Raw genomic sequence first — 15,928 nt, forward strand, 5'->3', positions numbered from 1 at the left:
TTTTTTAAACTTTGGTAATGTATATTAGGGTTACCAAGTAATTTTATAAACTTGGTTATTTTACTCCTAATCCCAAGTAAGCAAACAGTTAAGTTTGCGCCTGAACGTAGTTCAAGTCTAAAGGTGGTGCAACACCAGGGCAACTCATTGTAAAAGTGGGTAAAGCTCTGATCGCTATTCTTAGTATTGCAGTATACTTCTTTTAATGAGATGTGCTTTACATTATGGAAAATACTAAGAATAGTGATCAGAACTTTACCCACCTTTACAATGAGTTGCCCTGGTGTTGCACCACCTTTAGACTTGAACTACGTTCAGGCGCAAACTTAACTGTTTGCTTACTTGGGATTAGGAGTTAAATAACCAAGTTTATAAAATTACTTGGTAACCCTAGAATATATATATATATATATATATATATATATATATATATATATATATATATATATAATATTTATATATATATAAAATATTTATATATATAATATTTATATATATATATATAATATTTATATATATATATATAATATTTATATATATATATAATATTTATATATATATATAATATTTATATATATATATAATATTTATATATATATATAATATTTATATATATATATAATATTTATAACATTTATATTTAATATAATTTATATTACATTAGATATTTCTACATATATATATATATATAGAAATATCTAATTGGGGACGCGAAGAAAGTGGAAATCAAAGGAAAAACTGAAAAATTACTTTATTGAAACAAAAGCATTTAAGGAAACTATTTATTGACACAAAAAATACACTCTGAAAATAAAACAATAAAATGTATAAAATCTACTGCATTGAATAAACTAGCTACGCTTACGAGAACACATCAATATTACAAAATATACCGAGAAACTAATTAAAACTAAACAGTAACGATGAATCTAAAAATTAACGGCTTCCTTGGGTCTGTGTTGCGGAGCAAAACTTTTCATATGATGGTAACACATTGTAAATTGACATCTTAGTTCTCTTTATATTTACCGGAGATCTATGTTTTGTTTTTAAGGCAGCCACTGCAGCAAACCCGATTTCACAAAGATAAGATGTTGGAAATGGTAAAAAGTGCACAAAAGCTCTTGACTTTAGTAAAGAAAATTCATCATCAACACCGGTCCAAAATTCGATCAGCGATTTCAATACAAATTGTCTTTTGATTTCGCCCATTGACGTGAAGTCTATAAATTGTTCTTCTTCTTCTTCAATTGAGAAACCTTCAGGGGTAATTTGAAATTTGTTTGTAACCCACTCGTACATTGCCATTATATTGTAATCGGTTATAAAATAGTTTCTGAAATTCTTCTTCAACCCTGATAAATGATTTTCAATAGTTGCAAATAAAACTTCGATGCGTTGCTCTTCTGTCTTGTAGGTTTTGATAACTTTATCCACATTTACAAACATTTCTAATTTTAGGTATTATTTCTGTGAAATTCCCATGTTACTCCTCTTCAAAACTATTATTTTTACAGCTATTTTTGCTTGCTTTCGTTTAGGAGTGTCCCTTATTTTAAATACATTGGATTTTTACTCAAGAATTCATAGGGTATTATAAATGTATTTTAAGGGTAAATACATGCAGACTAATAGAGGAAGAAATTTTGCACATACCTTGTTTGGATGTCTTCGTTCTCCATACTTCTGCTGTTAGGCTGTTAAAGGGGGGGGGGGGGTTAGGAAACGTGGAGTGGTGTTTGAGGCAAGGTGGGAAGATTAATTAGAAAATAATATACTGTATATACATAAATATATATAGATATATTATTATATTTAACGGGCGCTACTTTGGGGAAGGGTTTTATAAGAAACAGGGCCGGGGGAGAGCGTTAAAAGGGTGCGAGCCGTTTCGATCGTGCTATCGTCACCGGAACATTTCGGGATAAGTGTGGGGCTATGTCATGGCGGCTTGGTGTATCTGCTTTAGGGGAGCTTGTGTTATCGCTTATTGGTCGGGGTCGTGATCTAAAACAGGGTTCTACCATCAGGTCTTTATGGGGCAGACTGCAAGCACACTTCCGCGACTGTAACATCCCTATTTCAGAACATTTAAACACAAAAAAAAAAAAACACAACATCAAAAATAAAAATAGAATACAGAGTACAGGGAAGATAGAAATAGCAGTTTACGCCCTTGAACAGAAACATACCTTGCAGATTGACAAGGCCATAATAATAGACAAACAAGACAACGAAACAATGCTTAGAATATCAGAAACAACTGCCATAAAATGTGACGAAAACTCAATCAACGTCCACCGACCCTACCTAATTTCCGAGTGTTGGAAGCTCCACAACATAAAAATTAGGTCACGACCCCGACCAATATAAGCGATAACACAAGCTCCCCTAAACAGATACACCAAGCCTCCATGACATAGCCCTACACTTATGCCGAAATGTTCCGATGACGATAGCACGATCGAAACGGCTCGTACCACGTTAACGCTCTCCCCTGCCTCTGTTTCCCATAAAACCCTTCCCCAAAGTAGCGCCCTTAAATGTGATAATATATATACATTATTATTATTATTATTAAATAAAAAAACGGGTTTTCTAATTAATCTTCCCACCTTGCCTCAAATACCCCTCCACGTTTCCTACCCCCCCCCTTTAACAGCCTAACAGCAGAAGTATGGAGAACGAAGACATCCAAACAAGGTATGTGCAAAATTTCTTCCTCTATTAGTCTGCATGTATTTACCCTTAAAATACACTTATAATATCTTATGAATTCTTGAGTAAAAATCCAATGTATTTAAAATAAGGGACACTCCTAAACGAAAACATGCAAAAATAGTTGTAAAAATAATTTCTAATTTTTACTGCTTTATCTTTTTGTTCCATAACTCTAGTTTTTTATAAAAAGCATTAATTTTATCGCTTTTATCAGTCATTTCTAAGATATGTATATTTTATTTTTTCCTTGATGTTGAAGGGTTAATATATTTAGTTTCTCGAATATGTCCACCAAGTAGCTCAATTTCATCACAAATAAGTAGTCTTTAACCTTCTCCACCATTTCGTGATTTTCCTCTTCCAAGAAGATTGCTATTTCGTCTCTTAATTCGTAAACACGTTGTGTACATTTTCCCTGCGGTAACCATCTTGTCTCGCAGTAAAATAGTAACGCTGAATGTTCCACCCTCTCCATGTCTTTGCGTAGTTCAGAAAACAGTCTTGATTTTAAAGGTTCTATTTTTATACAATTCACCACGGTTATTACTGTTGTTAACACGATGTTTAGCCTACGACTCATTTCCTTTGCGGCAAGAGCCTTCCTATGAATCATGAATGTGTCCAAATATATTGTGGTAATTTTTCCCTCACAAGGGCTTGTAAACTTTAAAACCTTCCAGACATAAGTCGAGCACCATCAGTGCAAATTCCAACACAATTTTTCCGCTGTCTGTTTGCCGTGCATATAAAATCGTCTGATATTTTGAAGAATTCAGGCGGTGTCGCTCTTCTTTCTATTGTTTTACAACACAATAACTCTTCAACAGCTGATAATCCATTGCAAAATCGAACATAAGCATAAACAATTCGTCTTGCTGTCTGTTGCCTCGCCAAACTGAATTCAGAATAATTGGTCACAAACCTTCGACAAAAGTTGTTGCATATCTCCACATATATCACCAATCCGTCGTGCAGCATCATACTTCATTGATAGAAATATGCGCTGTAGTTGTTTAGTAAAACTTTCTCCCAGCATAGTTTCCACAATATCAATCGCAGCTGGCAGAATTAGGTCTTCTCCAATAGCGTGGGGCTTTTTCCACGTAGCTATTTTATATGTAGCTATGTAAGAAGCTAGTAAAGCTTTTCATTTACAGACAAAGCCTTTTAAATGCTAGAATTTTGCTTTTCAAAACATTTCAGTTTGGCATCAAAGATCTCTCGAGGTTTGTTAACATACTCCTTATGAAATGTTTCGAAATGTGTTTTAAGTTTATTCGGTTTTATGTTGTCAGGCGTCTAAATTTTCGAACAAACAACACGCAGTGGTCTTTCTTCATCATTTACTTCAGTCTTTGAAAAACCGAAATCTAAATATTCTGCTGCATGCTTTCTTGATTTTACTTTCGGAGTGACATTCTGTGAAGTTGAATTTTTTGACGTGAACGCTCCACAGTCGTCAGATGCCCGCTTATTATTTTATCGTTGCGAATAGGAGTAAAATGAGGCCGACCATCGACTTCTCACTGTTGCAGTGTTACTACCGTCTTGCCATTTTAAGTCTTATTTATACTCGCAAAAACATTTCCAGAACTTCCCGTGATGAAATCCAGAATGTTTCCGAAAGGCCGATATGATTCAACTGTCTGTGCAGTGATGCCAGATCTATACAATTTTCGAAAGATTTGATGACGTATTTAAATTTGTATGAATATTTAAAAAAATTCAATTAATTATTATTTTTTTTTTTTTGGTTTGCTAACTTGTATGGGTTTTTGTCAGTTTCTCAACACAAGAATTGAAGGGGGGAGGAGTTGAGGAGGCGCCGCAAAAACTAATATTAAAAAATGGGGCACACATGAAAGAAGATTGAGAAACAATATATGTGTGTGTGTGTGTGTGTGTGTTATTCATAAGTTAGTTCTAATTATATTCATATTGGTTTCAGAAGGTACAATAACCTATTCAAAATATTGAACTACTTTACTTCTTTTCCAGGATGTTAATGGAACTTTACATTTACGGATCGTATCCACTCCTATTGCAGTAGTTTAGAATCTCTCATGATCTAATTTGTTGCTAAATTTGGTTCTTCAAACAAATGACAACATGATACTCCTTTAATGCATCTTACTAATAATTGTGCTACTATCAGAAGTATTTTTGTTATCACAATTCGATCTTTTGTATTGTATTTTGAAGTCACGAATAAACTGGCTATAATTTATTTTTTTCTCTTTTTTAATTGTTTGTTTTGCTTGAGTTATTTAATTCATTAACTTTTGTATAATATGAATAACAATCGGAATTAATAGGAACATATTTTGATGAAACATTCAGGTATTTTAAACATGAATGTTATTTTAAATCAGATTGTTGATGGATATCTAACGTAAGATGTTGGTATATTCATAAAGTGATGACAAGTCACACACACACACACACAAAAAAAAAAACTGTGTCTCAATAATGTACACACATTTATCTGATTCGGTGATCTTTTTTTTCAACGAGGATTTAGAGGAATCCAGAGACTATTGGTCAGCCTGATAATAAACATAACAAGTGGAGATATAATCGATTAAACAAAGGGGAGCAGTGACGAGTGAGTGAGTGTGTGTGTGAGAGAGAGAGAGAGAGAGAGAGAGAGAGAGATGCAAATAGGTAGTTGTGGCTAACCTTTACAATGGACATGAAATCATGTAATCCATTGTAAAGTCAATTGTGCATGACAGGAGTTTATGAAGTTTGCTATTTCAAAGTCATATAATATAATCGCTGATTTTTTTTTTTCATTCGTAGATTAATTGTTCATTCGGTTCTTGTTTTTGTCATCAAGCCTTGTGATTTGGTTTTCTTGGATTGCCTTAGTAGATTGATTTGAAAACTAAAACTCGGATAGTGGGCGGATATTTTGGATAGAAAATGGTAAATAAAAGTTTTGAACCTCGATCAAAAGAAAGTATTTGGAGCTAGTAAGAGTGGAATACGACCTACAAAGAAGTACAGTAGTAGGTTTACACAGTAGTACGATCTGGAAAGAAAGCGTAGAAATCCCGGAGATAATCTCACTTAGCATTTCGGTGTTAAATTAGAATACGAGGTTCAAAATGGTTGACGAATGTTTCAGGCAAACACAATCGCAAACATCCATGTCCATGATAGAATTTCAAGTAGCAGCCCATTGGCTGAAGCTTGGATACGTTAACTAATCGGCCAACTAAACCAATAGCATTATTTGTAGCATTTATATTTGTGTTTATGTCGAAAATATTGATGAAGTGGGTGTGCAAATGAATTTTGTGTTTCTTTAATTATTTATTATTTATTTATTTATAATAAGAGGTGTTTGGACTGCAGTGATGCTGTTTTTTGTTTTTTTTATATATAACTTTCTGCATTTCGTGTTATTTAATTACATATCCTTTCTCAATAGAGATAAGGGATATGTACTGAGAAGACATGCTCTAACTCACTAATTCTTAACTGGACAGGCGGGCGGAAAATTTATAGAACGTTTATTATTATTTGCTCTTTATATTTACTTTGTTTCAAACTTGTGTAATTTTGTATTAGTAATCTGAATTATGCAGTTTAATGCAGTAGTTTCTTTTGTGGGAGCGCCACAAGTCAACTTTCGCTGCTGGCAATGCTGCCAATCTTGACATCTGCCTACTGAAGGTGTGAAAATGTAATAAAAGTGATTCTCTGAAGTTTTAAATAATTCTAGTACGAAGGCATAAAAGTGTTAAGTGCTACTTGAGTGCAATACTTTTCGAAACTTTTAGTACTGTAATACTGATTTCTTGTTTCTTAAAATTTACCTCCTTATAAAATGAGAAAACAAAGAACATCTGGTAGTTCAAACAGAACACATGAAAGTAATGATGATTGCAAAAATTGCTTTTAATTCAAAACTGTTTTCAGCTCTTTGTGAAGAACTTGGTGCCGATCATACATCGCTTCTATTTCATACAGAAACTAGATGGCTGTCGAGAGGAAAATTCTTGTCTTGCTCGTTTATTGGAATTAAAAACGGAAGTCGAAATATTTCTAAATGATAAAAAATCCAGCCTGGCCATTTATTTCGATGACAAAAACTGGATTGCACAACTTTCATATTTAGCAGATATTTTCTCAGCTAAATTTATCTTTACAAGGAAATTTGTCTAACATTTTTACTATGCTACGTAAAATAGAGGCAATCAAAATAAACCTGCATAGATTGATTCAAAGAGTATATTCAGATGATGTTTTTGAAATGCTTCCGAACTATTCGCAATTGATTTCAGACCACAATTTTAAATTTGATAAACTACACGTAAATTCTTTAATTATATGTCATCTCCAGAGATTAATTGAAAAGTTCGATAAATATTTTCCAAATAATGAACTTGATTGTAGAAAATTGTGGATTCAATATCCATATAATAACTACGAAAATACAAATTTAACACTAATGGACGATGACACACTACTGGAATTGACAAAAGAATTAAGTCTGATCTCCGTTTTCAAAAGAAAGTTTGGTCCAATTTTCGATACATAGCCGGAGGGAATATCTGCACCTATTTGCCATTCAAAATTCGTTGTTTTGTTTCTACATATTTGGTGAAAAGGGATTTTCCACAACTATTAAAATATTAATAGTTGTGGAAAATATTAAATAATATTAAAATGAAACGACGAAATTGACTTCAAGTAGACTCCTGTAGGCGAATAGCATTGTGTAATACAATTGAAGACAAATTAAACAGAGAGTAGACAAGACAGAATAGACAAATTAGTGAAGAGAGAGTTCAACAACAGATGTCTCATTAAAACATATAAGTAAAGTTGTTTTCTGAATTTTTTGCAGTTATAATCAGTATATAAAACAACAATTTTTTTTTTAAAAAAAATTTATTATTATTATGTTACTAGATGTATGATGTTATACACTTAATGAAAAGGAAATAACTAAAGAAGAATTAGAAATCAGCCTGAAAGGAACAAGAAACGGATAATCACCTGGAGAAGATAAGCTAGGTTCAGAACTATATAAATACTCAGGGAAAAGATTCAAAGAAAGATTCCTATTATTTTTAAATAAAATTTACTCAACTGGTATCCCCCCAATAGAATGGAAAAAAGCAATTGTGATTCCTATCTTTAAGAAAGTTAATAGAGATGACCCTAAAAACTATAGAGGTATCAGTATACTAAATTCCTGTTACAAAATATATAGCGGAATCCTAAATATCAAACTAATGAAATATTCCGAAAACTTTATTGCAGAAGTACAGAATCGATTTAAAAAAGGACGATCATGTATAGACCCAGCCTTTTGCCTAAAATTAATAATAGAGAAAAGAAGAGAATACAATTTAGAAACACATATTGCATTTATTGACTTGGAAAAAGCATTTGACAAAGTTAAAAGAAACATATCATTTAACATATTAAAAGAAAGACAAATACCAAATGATATCCTAAAAGCTATCACATGTATATATTTGAAAATGATCAAATACAAATAAGATTAAATCACGAGCTATCATATACGACAGAGATAAACCAAGGGGTCCAACAGGGATGTCCCCTCTCAGCAACTCTTTTTAATATCCACTTAAATAAAATAATAATAAAATGGAATAAAAATTTACATCAAGGAATTAAACTTTCTCCTACAGTAAACTTACACACTCTCCTCTTTGCCGACGACCAAATAATAATTACATATTCTGAAGATAACTTACAGACAGCTATTTTAGATCTAAATGAGATATCCAAAGATTATGGTATGATAATATCAACAGAAAAATCAAAAACTGTTGCCTTTAAAGGAGAAGATCCAGCAAGAACTAAAATAGTAATAGATAACAAAATCTTAGAACAGGTGAATTCATTTAACTACCTAGGATGCATGATCACATATGAGAAAGATATAAACGTAAAAATTACAAAATATTTAAAACTAACAGGTGTAATTAACTCTATATTTAAACCAAACCTAGTTCAAAAACAAACCAGGCTAAAAGTATACAATACATTAGCCCTACCGGTCTTAATGTATGGAAGCGAAATCTGGACAATAAAACAAAAAGACAAACAAAGATTAACAACAGCAGAAATGAAGTTTATGAGAAAAACTGCAAAGTATACCCTATTTGATCACAGAAGAAACGAAGAAATTATGAAAGAATTAAACCAAGAACCAGTAATAGAAAAAATTAACAAATTTTTTCTTTTCTCCAGAAATCTTACAACAAGAACTTTCCATCATTAAAAAGTTAATGGAATCTAATAATTACCACCCTAATCAAATCCAACAGATAATTGAATCTTATGTTCCAATACCTAAGATTTCTTCAACAGTTCGCAGAGTTCCAATCCCCTACATTCCAGGAATCTCAGAACCTATCAGTAGAATTTTCAAAACGTACCAATTGATTCCCACTTATATTCCTAACAACAAAATTTCTTCCTTATTGCCTTCTACAAAAGATAAACTGTCATCTCTGTCTTTGGCTGGTGTTTATCAAATTCCTTGTGAATGCGATGTTTCTTATTTTGGACAAACTGGCCATTCTGTGGAAAAAATATTTAAAGAACATCGATATTATATTGATTATAACAAACCTCAGAAGTCTGGTCTAGCACAGCACAGTATTACCACTACCCATAACATCCAGTGGGATAAAGCTATTCTCCTTCATAGATGCAGGTTCAAATATGAATGCCTCTTTAAAGAAAGTTGTGAAGCTATTTTACACCGACTGAATTTAAATCGAAATAATTGCCTCTCTCTCGAAGATCTGGGAGACTTTTATTTTATGTAATCATTAAAAAACGAATTATCTTAAATATTAATTATTTATTAATTTCTTTCATTTCCTAGCACGCGACAATATTGTATTTTAATAGGTGATCCACCGAATGTTCGTTACTTGTATTCCAATCCTATAACTGTTTGAGTGACACTGAGGATGTACTATTAGTTTTAGTAAGAAATATCTACCTTATTTATTAATTAAAGTTATTACTGTGGACTAACGTGTTGTTTTTAATAATTATACTATGCCACAGGTTCCTCTAAAAATAAGAATGTGAAATAATGGAAAATTATGTGTTGTTAAGTATGTCTAACTCACAAGTGGATTGTGATAGTGTCTGAATTACTGTCATTTAAGTTTTGAATATATTGGAAGAAAGTTGAATGTAATCCCCCCGTGGAATACTTATGCATGATTGTAAGCCAAGTTGTGTCATAGAAGACACTTTTAAATCAAGGCAAAATAAGTTTTTCTGATAGTGAAAGCACTATAGTTTCTGTTGCTCAGATAGCCAGTAAATTTGTGTGTTAAAGTACTTTTAAGTTTATCTTTAATTAACTTTCATGTGCTCATAGCTTTTAGTTTGATAATAAATATGGTTTTGTTTTGTAACTACCTGGTTCTCATTCCTTAGCCAATGCACTATCCCGAAAAAATTAACGAGCCTGCGGGAATAAAATATAGTAACGAGCCACGACTTGCATATAAAGATATTGTATAGAGGTACTAACTTAACTTTTGTCATCTTCTCGCCCTGACTCTCAAAATATAAAAAGATCAATTAAGTGGCAGTCGTTACGAATAAATAAATTTCTTAATTGACAGTGCGCGATTGCTCAGGGACTGTTACGTTAGATAGACTTACAACTCGGGATCTAACTAACAACAGAAAAAAAAAGGTGGGGGGAGAATAAGTTTAAGTAAGTACGCAGATAAATAAACTGATAAACGAAAAGGCAAAGAAAAGTAAACATTTTACACCGTGACTACTAAAAGGTTATGGATCACTGCTCAAACCTATTGTCCGTGCACAGAGAAACGGAGAACTCAATTGGTTTTGCTATATCGTAGCCTCGACAGTACTTCTCACATATTACTTCTCGGAAAGGCAAAATCTAACATTATATGAATAGGATTATGCATTAACTGATCGGGAAGCTTTTTGATGCATTACCATCAAATTTGATCCCATGTACTGCTATCCAGAGGACAGTTTGCAGAACCCATTACAGCGATACAGCGAATGGAGGCGGTTTTGAATTTCCACAATATATGTGGCATGCCTTTAGAGGATATCTATAAAGCTACGCGAAAACAGGAAAAGAAAGAAAGAAAGAAGACAGAAAATGAAATCTCTGATCTGGAAACAAGACATAGCATCAGCTACTTCGCAGCTCCAATAAATAATAGTGACCTTCCTCGTGCGATGAAGGTGACTATAAATCTAGTTTGGGATTTCTTTCAACTAGGAAGTGTTCTTGAGGAGGAACAGCTTGCTACAGTACATTTTTTTCAAAACAGGCCACACCACAAGAAGACTATGTAAGCCTGTTTCGAACATACCACTTGCGTGTGTGTATGCATGCGCGCGCGCGCGTGTGTGTGTGCGTGCGTGCGTGCAGTATATACTGTATATATTGACACTTTACAACTACATTTAGTCAAAATTATAAATTTCCACGCCATCGTTTCTTTCCCTTTCATATTAAATAAGATTCTGTAAAGTGAATTTATTCAAACCAAGTCAATTTTATGAGGAGTTGAAATTTTACGAAATATATATATATATATATATATATATATATATATATATATATTTTTTTTTTTTTTTTTTTTTCTGGATTGCGAGAAGATTGATGAAAAACAGAGAAGCAGCAAATCTAAGATCTAGAGTTTTTATATGTTAAAAAATTTCTTTTTTATTACTTAATATAAAAGTTAAAAATGTCCCACATAAATTTTAATAATTTCCATTTTCTGAAGGATTTGTATGATAAATATTCGAATATATTTGGTCACCATACACAGGAAAGGATCGCTCCCCCCCCCCACCCCCCCACACACATTATAAATGTTACCAACTTTGTACATTTTAAAAAAAATCTTAACATAACTGTCCTAAATTAATGTGCATTTATTTAATAAAAATATTCTTAAAATTATTACCAAGATCGCAACATGTGTCAATTGCTAAGTGGTCAAATCACCCATTACTTTATTTCAGTAATATATGAGCTTCCTTTAACTGTATATCCTGAGAAGAAAAGAGGCAGAAGTGTACGTTATTTTTCAAGGAAAACGTATATATCTATACGAGTGTTTGAGAAATGGAGTGGAACAAAAGATGGTATGTTTTTTTGTTAATATCATATGGGCTAAGATGGAAGTTTCAGTAAAATCATAAAAAGAGGACACACCTGCAAGCGCAAGCGCGCGCACTCACACACACGAGAGAGAGAAAGAGAGAGAGAGAGAGAAGCATGTAGGACAAGATGTGCTAATATCCTCTTCCAATATCAATATCTAGTCATATGACTGCTCTTAACTTAAAAGAAAAAAGTATTGAAATATTTAATAAACAAATTTGTGATTGTTAAGTCGTACAGAAAGTTGAAAGTTTTAGGAATTGATGAAAGTTTTAGGAATTGATGATTAATTATTAACATTGTAATCTGATTTATATCTTTTTTTTTTCTCCAGTGTTGCGTTGTGTTCATATTCTTGAGTGTTAAAAAAATGTAGGTAAGATTTCCTTTACTTCCAGCAAGGAAGAGCCTCCGTAGCTCCGTCAGTATAGACGAAGCCCTTTGGTAGGAAAGACCTGGGTTCGATTTCCATCAGTGACCTGACCTGACCAGAACAGGAAAACCAGTACCGTGAATACACCTGGATTACAGTTCATGAATGCGTCACAGCCATATGCCATTCTAGAGCCCGGATAAAATCGGGGGGTGAGCAATGGTAAACTACCTTGTAAAAATCTCACCAGAAATACTTTGTGGACAATGCCTACAAAGTCACTTACGGTTGGAAACGCAAGTGACGAAAGGGAAAACTAGGGAAGCAAGGAACAGTTTCTTGCTAGAAAAAATAAAAATAAATAAATAAATAAATAACATTATATTACATTTACGATATTTTGTGGCAATATTTATCTTATTTACTTTCACTGCATCATGAAAAATATTAAGTAAAAACGATGGCAGTAACTCGACGCTTTCCTATCAGAGTCAATTTCGCAAGCAGTAATAACGAACCAATAGAAAAACGAGATATCTCGTTTACTTTATTTTAAAGATTACACTAGTTTCGTTAATATTGTATTAGGATAACTCCAGATGCAGTTAGCCTAATACATCCTTGTGTGTGTGTGTGTATGTATATATATGTATATATATATATATATATATATATATATATATGAGATAACTTAAGTTGTAGATCCCACTACCCAGCTCTGTATACTTTCAAAATTCTAATCACTTTTTATAATATTTCAATGATAAATCGATAATTTAATTTAATATTTTTTCAAAAGTTTAATTAAAAAATGAAATTATATTTCCACGCCATTTCTTTTTAAGAATAATATTAATAGAAATAAAATCTCAAATTAAAATTTTCTCGTAGGTGATACGGAGATCATGTTTTAATGTCGAACCAATAAAACACATGATCTCTTCGGAGGTCATGTGTTTTATTGGTTCGACATTAAAACATGACATTTCTAGGTAACTTTCCTAACAGGAAGGTTATACAGTTGCGTTATACATAGTAGGCCTATTCTTTGCAAATGAAGTAAAAAAGGAGGATTTTGTTTTGGCTTTAAATTTCTCCAGTTGAAAGCTACACTATTTTTTATTTTAAAAAAAACATTCATTGTATTTTAATCGCTTTGGGATTAAAATAAATAACTGGATATTTTCATGGAAGCTCTTGAGATCTCAGATTAACCATATTAGTTTTAGAATATTGGATCCATTCAGTGCAAACGTGTAGTGTGGTACTCCGTTTATTCTCTAATTGGCGGATGAGGAGGAGGGAAAGTGTGCAACTTTATTCATTTAATTTTTATTTACACTTAAATTTTAAAAGGCACATTTTAACAATGACATTTGAAATTTTGATTATCCAATTACGATTTTAAAAGTGTTTAAAAATTGATGTAAAAATTAATTAGTAGCATCACTGAACAGGAAAACAATCCACTGTTATTATTTTATCCACGTGCCATCTTAAAAACTTTTAAGTAAGTTCCATTATTTTATATTGAAACTGATATCAAGACATGCTAATTTTTTTACAGATATTCAGTTAGATTTAAATAATATCTTCATGAACCATTATCTTAAAACACACTGGGAAACAGCTTTTAAATGTACAGATTACTCGCGTAATTCTCTTAACCATATGTTATTCCTTGACAAAAGCAGATGCAGTTATGCAGATGTGCGTTCATCGTATGACTTGTCTAAATATAAAAAATCTGAGGCGTATGTGTCGATTAGTAATATGTTTGGTAGATCTGTGTATATGTAATTGTTCATAGCTACAGTTATTTCGTTTAAGAACAACGATACATTTCAAAAATTGTGCCTTTTACAGAGTTCCAGGAGAAGTAAGTCCGAATTAAGATGCTTCAACTTAGATTCTCTTTCTAATTTCAGTTGGAGGTGTCTTGGGTAACCTTTTGCAGAAAATATAGCCCATGTATAACTGGTCTTTACTTATTATTCCACAGAAATGTTTTATGTAATTTTATATAATTTTTTAAATAATTTTATATGTAAGTAATTAATAGAGTGAAATGCACATCCTTGTTGTATACATCGTATATAAAAAAATTAAGTTATAGATACCACTATTCAGCTCTATATACTTTCAAAATTCTAATTAATTTTTATTTTTGTAATATTTTGATGAAAAATTATTAACTTTATTAAATATATATCAAATATTTAGTTTAGAAATGAAATTATCTTCGCACACCATTTATTTTTCTGAATAATATTAACTGAATAATGGAAAAAAAAAGTGAAAGGGCTATATATATATATATATATATATGTATATTTTTTTTTTTCCACTTTTTTTGAATTTAAGATATTTTATTTATATATATCTGTATATATTTTTTCCACTTTTTTTGAATTTAAGATATTTTATTTTTGCTTTTTTTTAATAATTTAAAAAGGTTTTAATATAAAAATACTACTAGTTTCGGCTCGTAACAGCCTTCTTCAGGTGACATTATAAAAGAATAAAAAACACTAAACATTCAGGGTTAAAAGACTATGAACAACATAGACAGTCTCTATACATAATTAGCATGAAAACGTTGTAGTTGTATTTGAAGCTGTTCTTTCGTTTGTTGCATTGTTGGGAGAGTGCGTGCTTGCGGATTTATGTAAAACAGTACTTATGTAAGGAATAGATATATTGCCTTTGAATCTATTTGTTTCTTCTGTGTGATGGCTAGGAGGATTAAGAAGGAATTTGTCAATGATTTTCTTGGAATATCCATTAACTTCGAAAGAAGTTTTCAGATGGTTTATTTCTGTAAGCAGTTCATTTGGGTCATCAAGAAGAGAATGGGCTCTATGTTCCAAGGTGGAAATTATTCGAAGCTTATGAGGAGGGAAATGATGGGACTGACTGTGCAGATATCAGTTGGTATGTGTGGGCTTTCTATATATCGATATTTTTAGTTTACCAAATGAGCGAGTCAGTTTGACATCAAGAAAAGGCAAGGAATTATCCGTTTCAAGCTCAGCAGTAAACTTAATACTTTGATGTCGGCTATTGAGATGTTCGAGGAAAACCTTAAGGGATTCATGTCCATGGCTTCAAACAATGAAGACATCATCCACATAACGTTTCCAAACTTTAGGTGTTAAAATAAAGGAAGGTTGGTATGTGTGGGCTTTCTATATATCGATATTTTTAGTTTACCAAATGAGCGAGTCAGTTTGACATCAAGAAAAGGCAAGGAATTATCCGTTTCAAGCTCAGCAGTAAACTTAATACTTTCATGTCGGCTATTGAGATGTTCGAGGAAAACCATAAGGGATTCATGTCCATGGCTCCAAATAATGAAGACATCATCTACATAACGTTTCCAAACTTTAGGTGTTAAAATAAAGGAAGGGATAGCCTTGGTTTCAAAATCTTCTAAGTAAATATTTGCAAGAACAGGAGATAAAGGATTACCCATAGCCAGTCCATGATTTTGTTTGTATATATTATCTTGAAATTTGAAATAACCGGACCTGATGCAATGTGTAAGCAAGGCTAACATTTTTTTGGATAACTTGTCCTTGAGTAATATTAGGACTTCATCTGTTGGGACATTAGTGAACAAAGAAGTTATGTCCATGCTAGCCATGATGTCA

At 32.1% G+C, this 15,928-nt stretch overlaps 1 protein-coding gene across 1 annotated transcript; it reads right to left on the bottom strand.

Annotated features, from left to right (window-relative positions):
• Positions 1-936: 936 nt before the first annotated feature.
• LOC150109899 (zinc finger BED domain-containing protein 5-like) lies at positions 937-1,449 on the bottom strand. The gene has a single exon (XM_090396495.1). The coding sequence runs from the start codon at positions 1,447-1,449 to the stop codon at positions 937-939; it is 513 nt and encodes a 170-aa protein (XP_090252621.1).
• Positions 1,450-15,928: the final 14,479 nt, after the last annotated feature.

The sequence above is a fragment of the Typopeltis vanoorti genome, chromosome 1, assembly GCF_054136105.1.
Source record: "Typopeltis vanoorti isolate ZY-2024b chromosome 1, IOZ_Tvanoo_1.0, whole genome shotgun sequence".
NCBI lineage: Eukaryota > Metazoa > Arthropoda > Arachnida > Uropygi > Thelyphonidae > Typopeltis > Typopeltis vanoorti.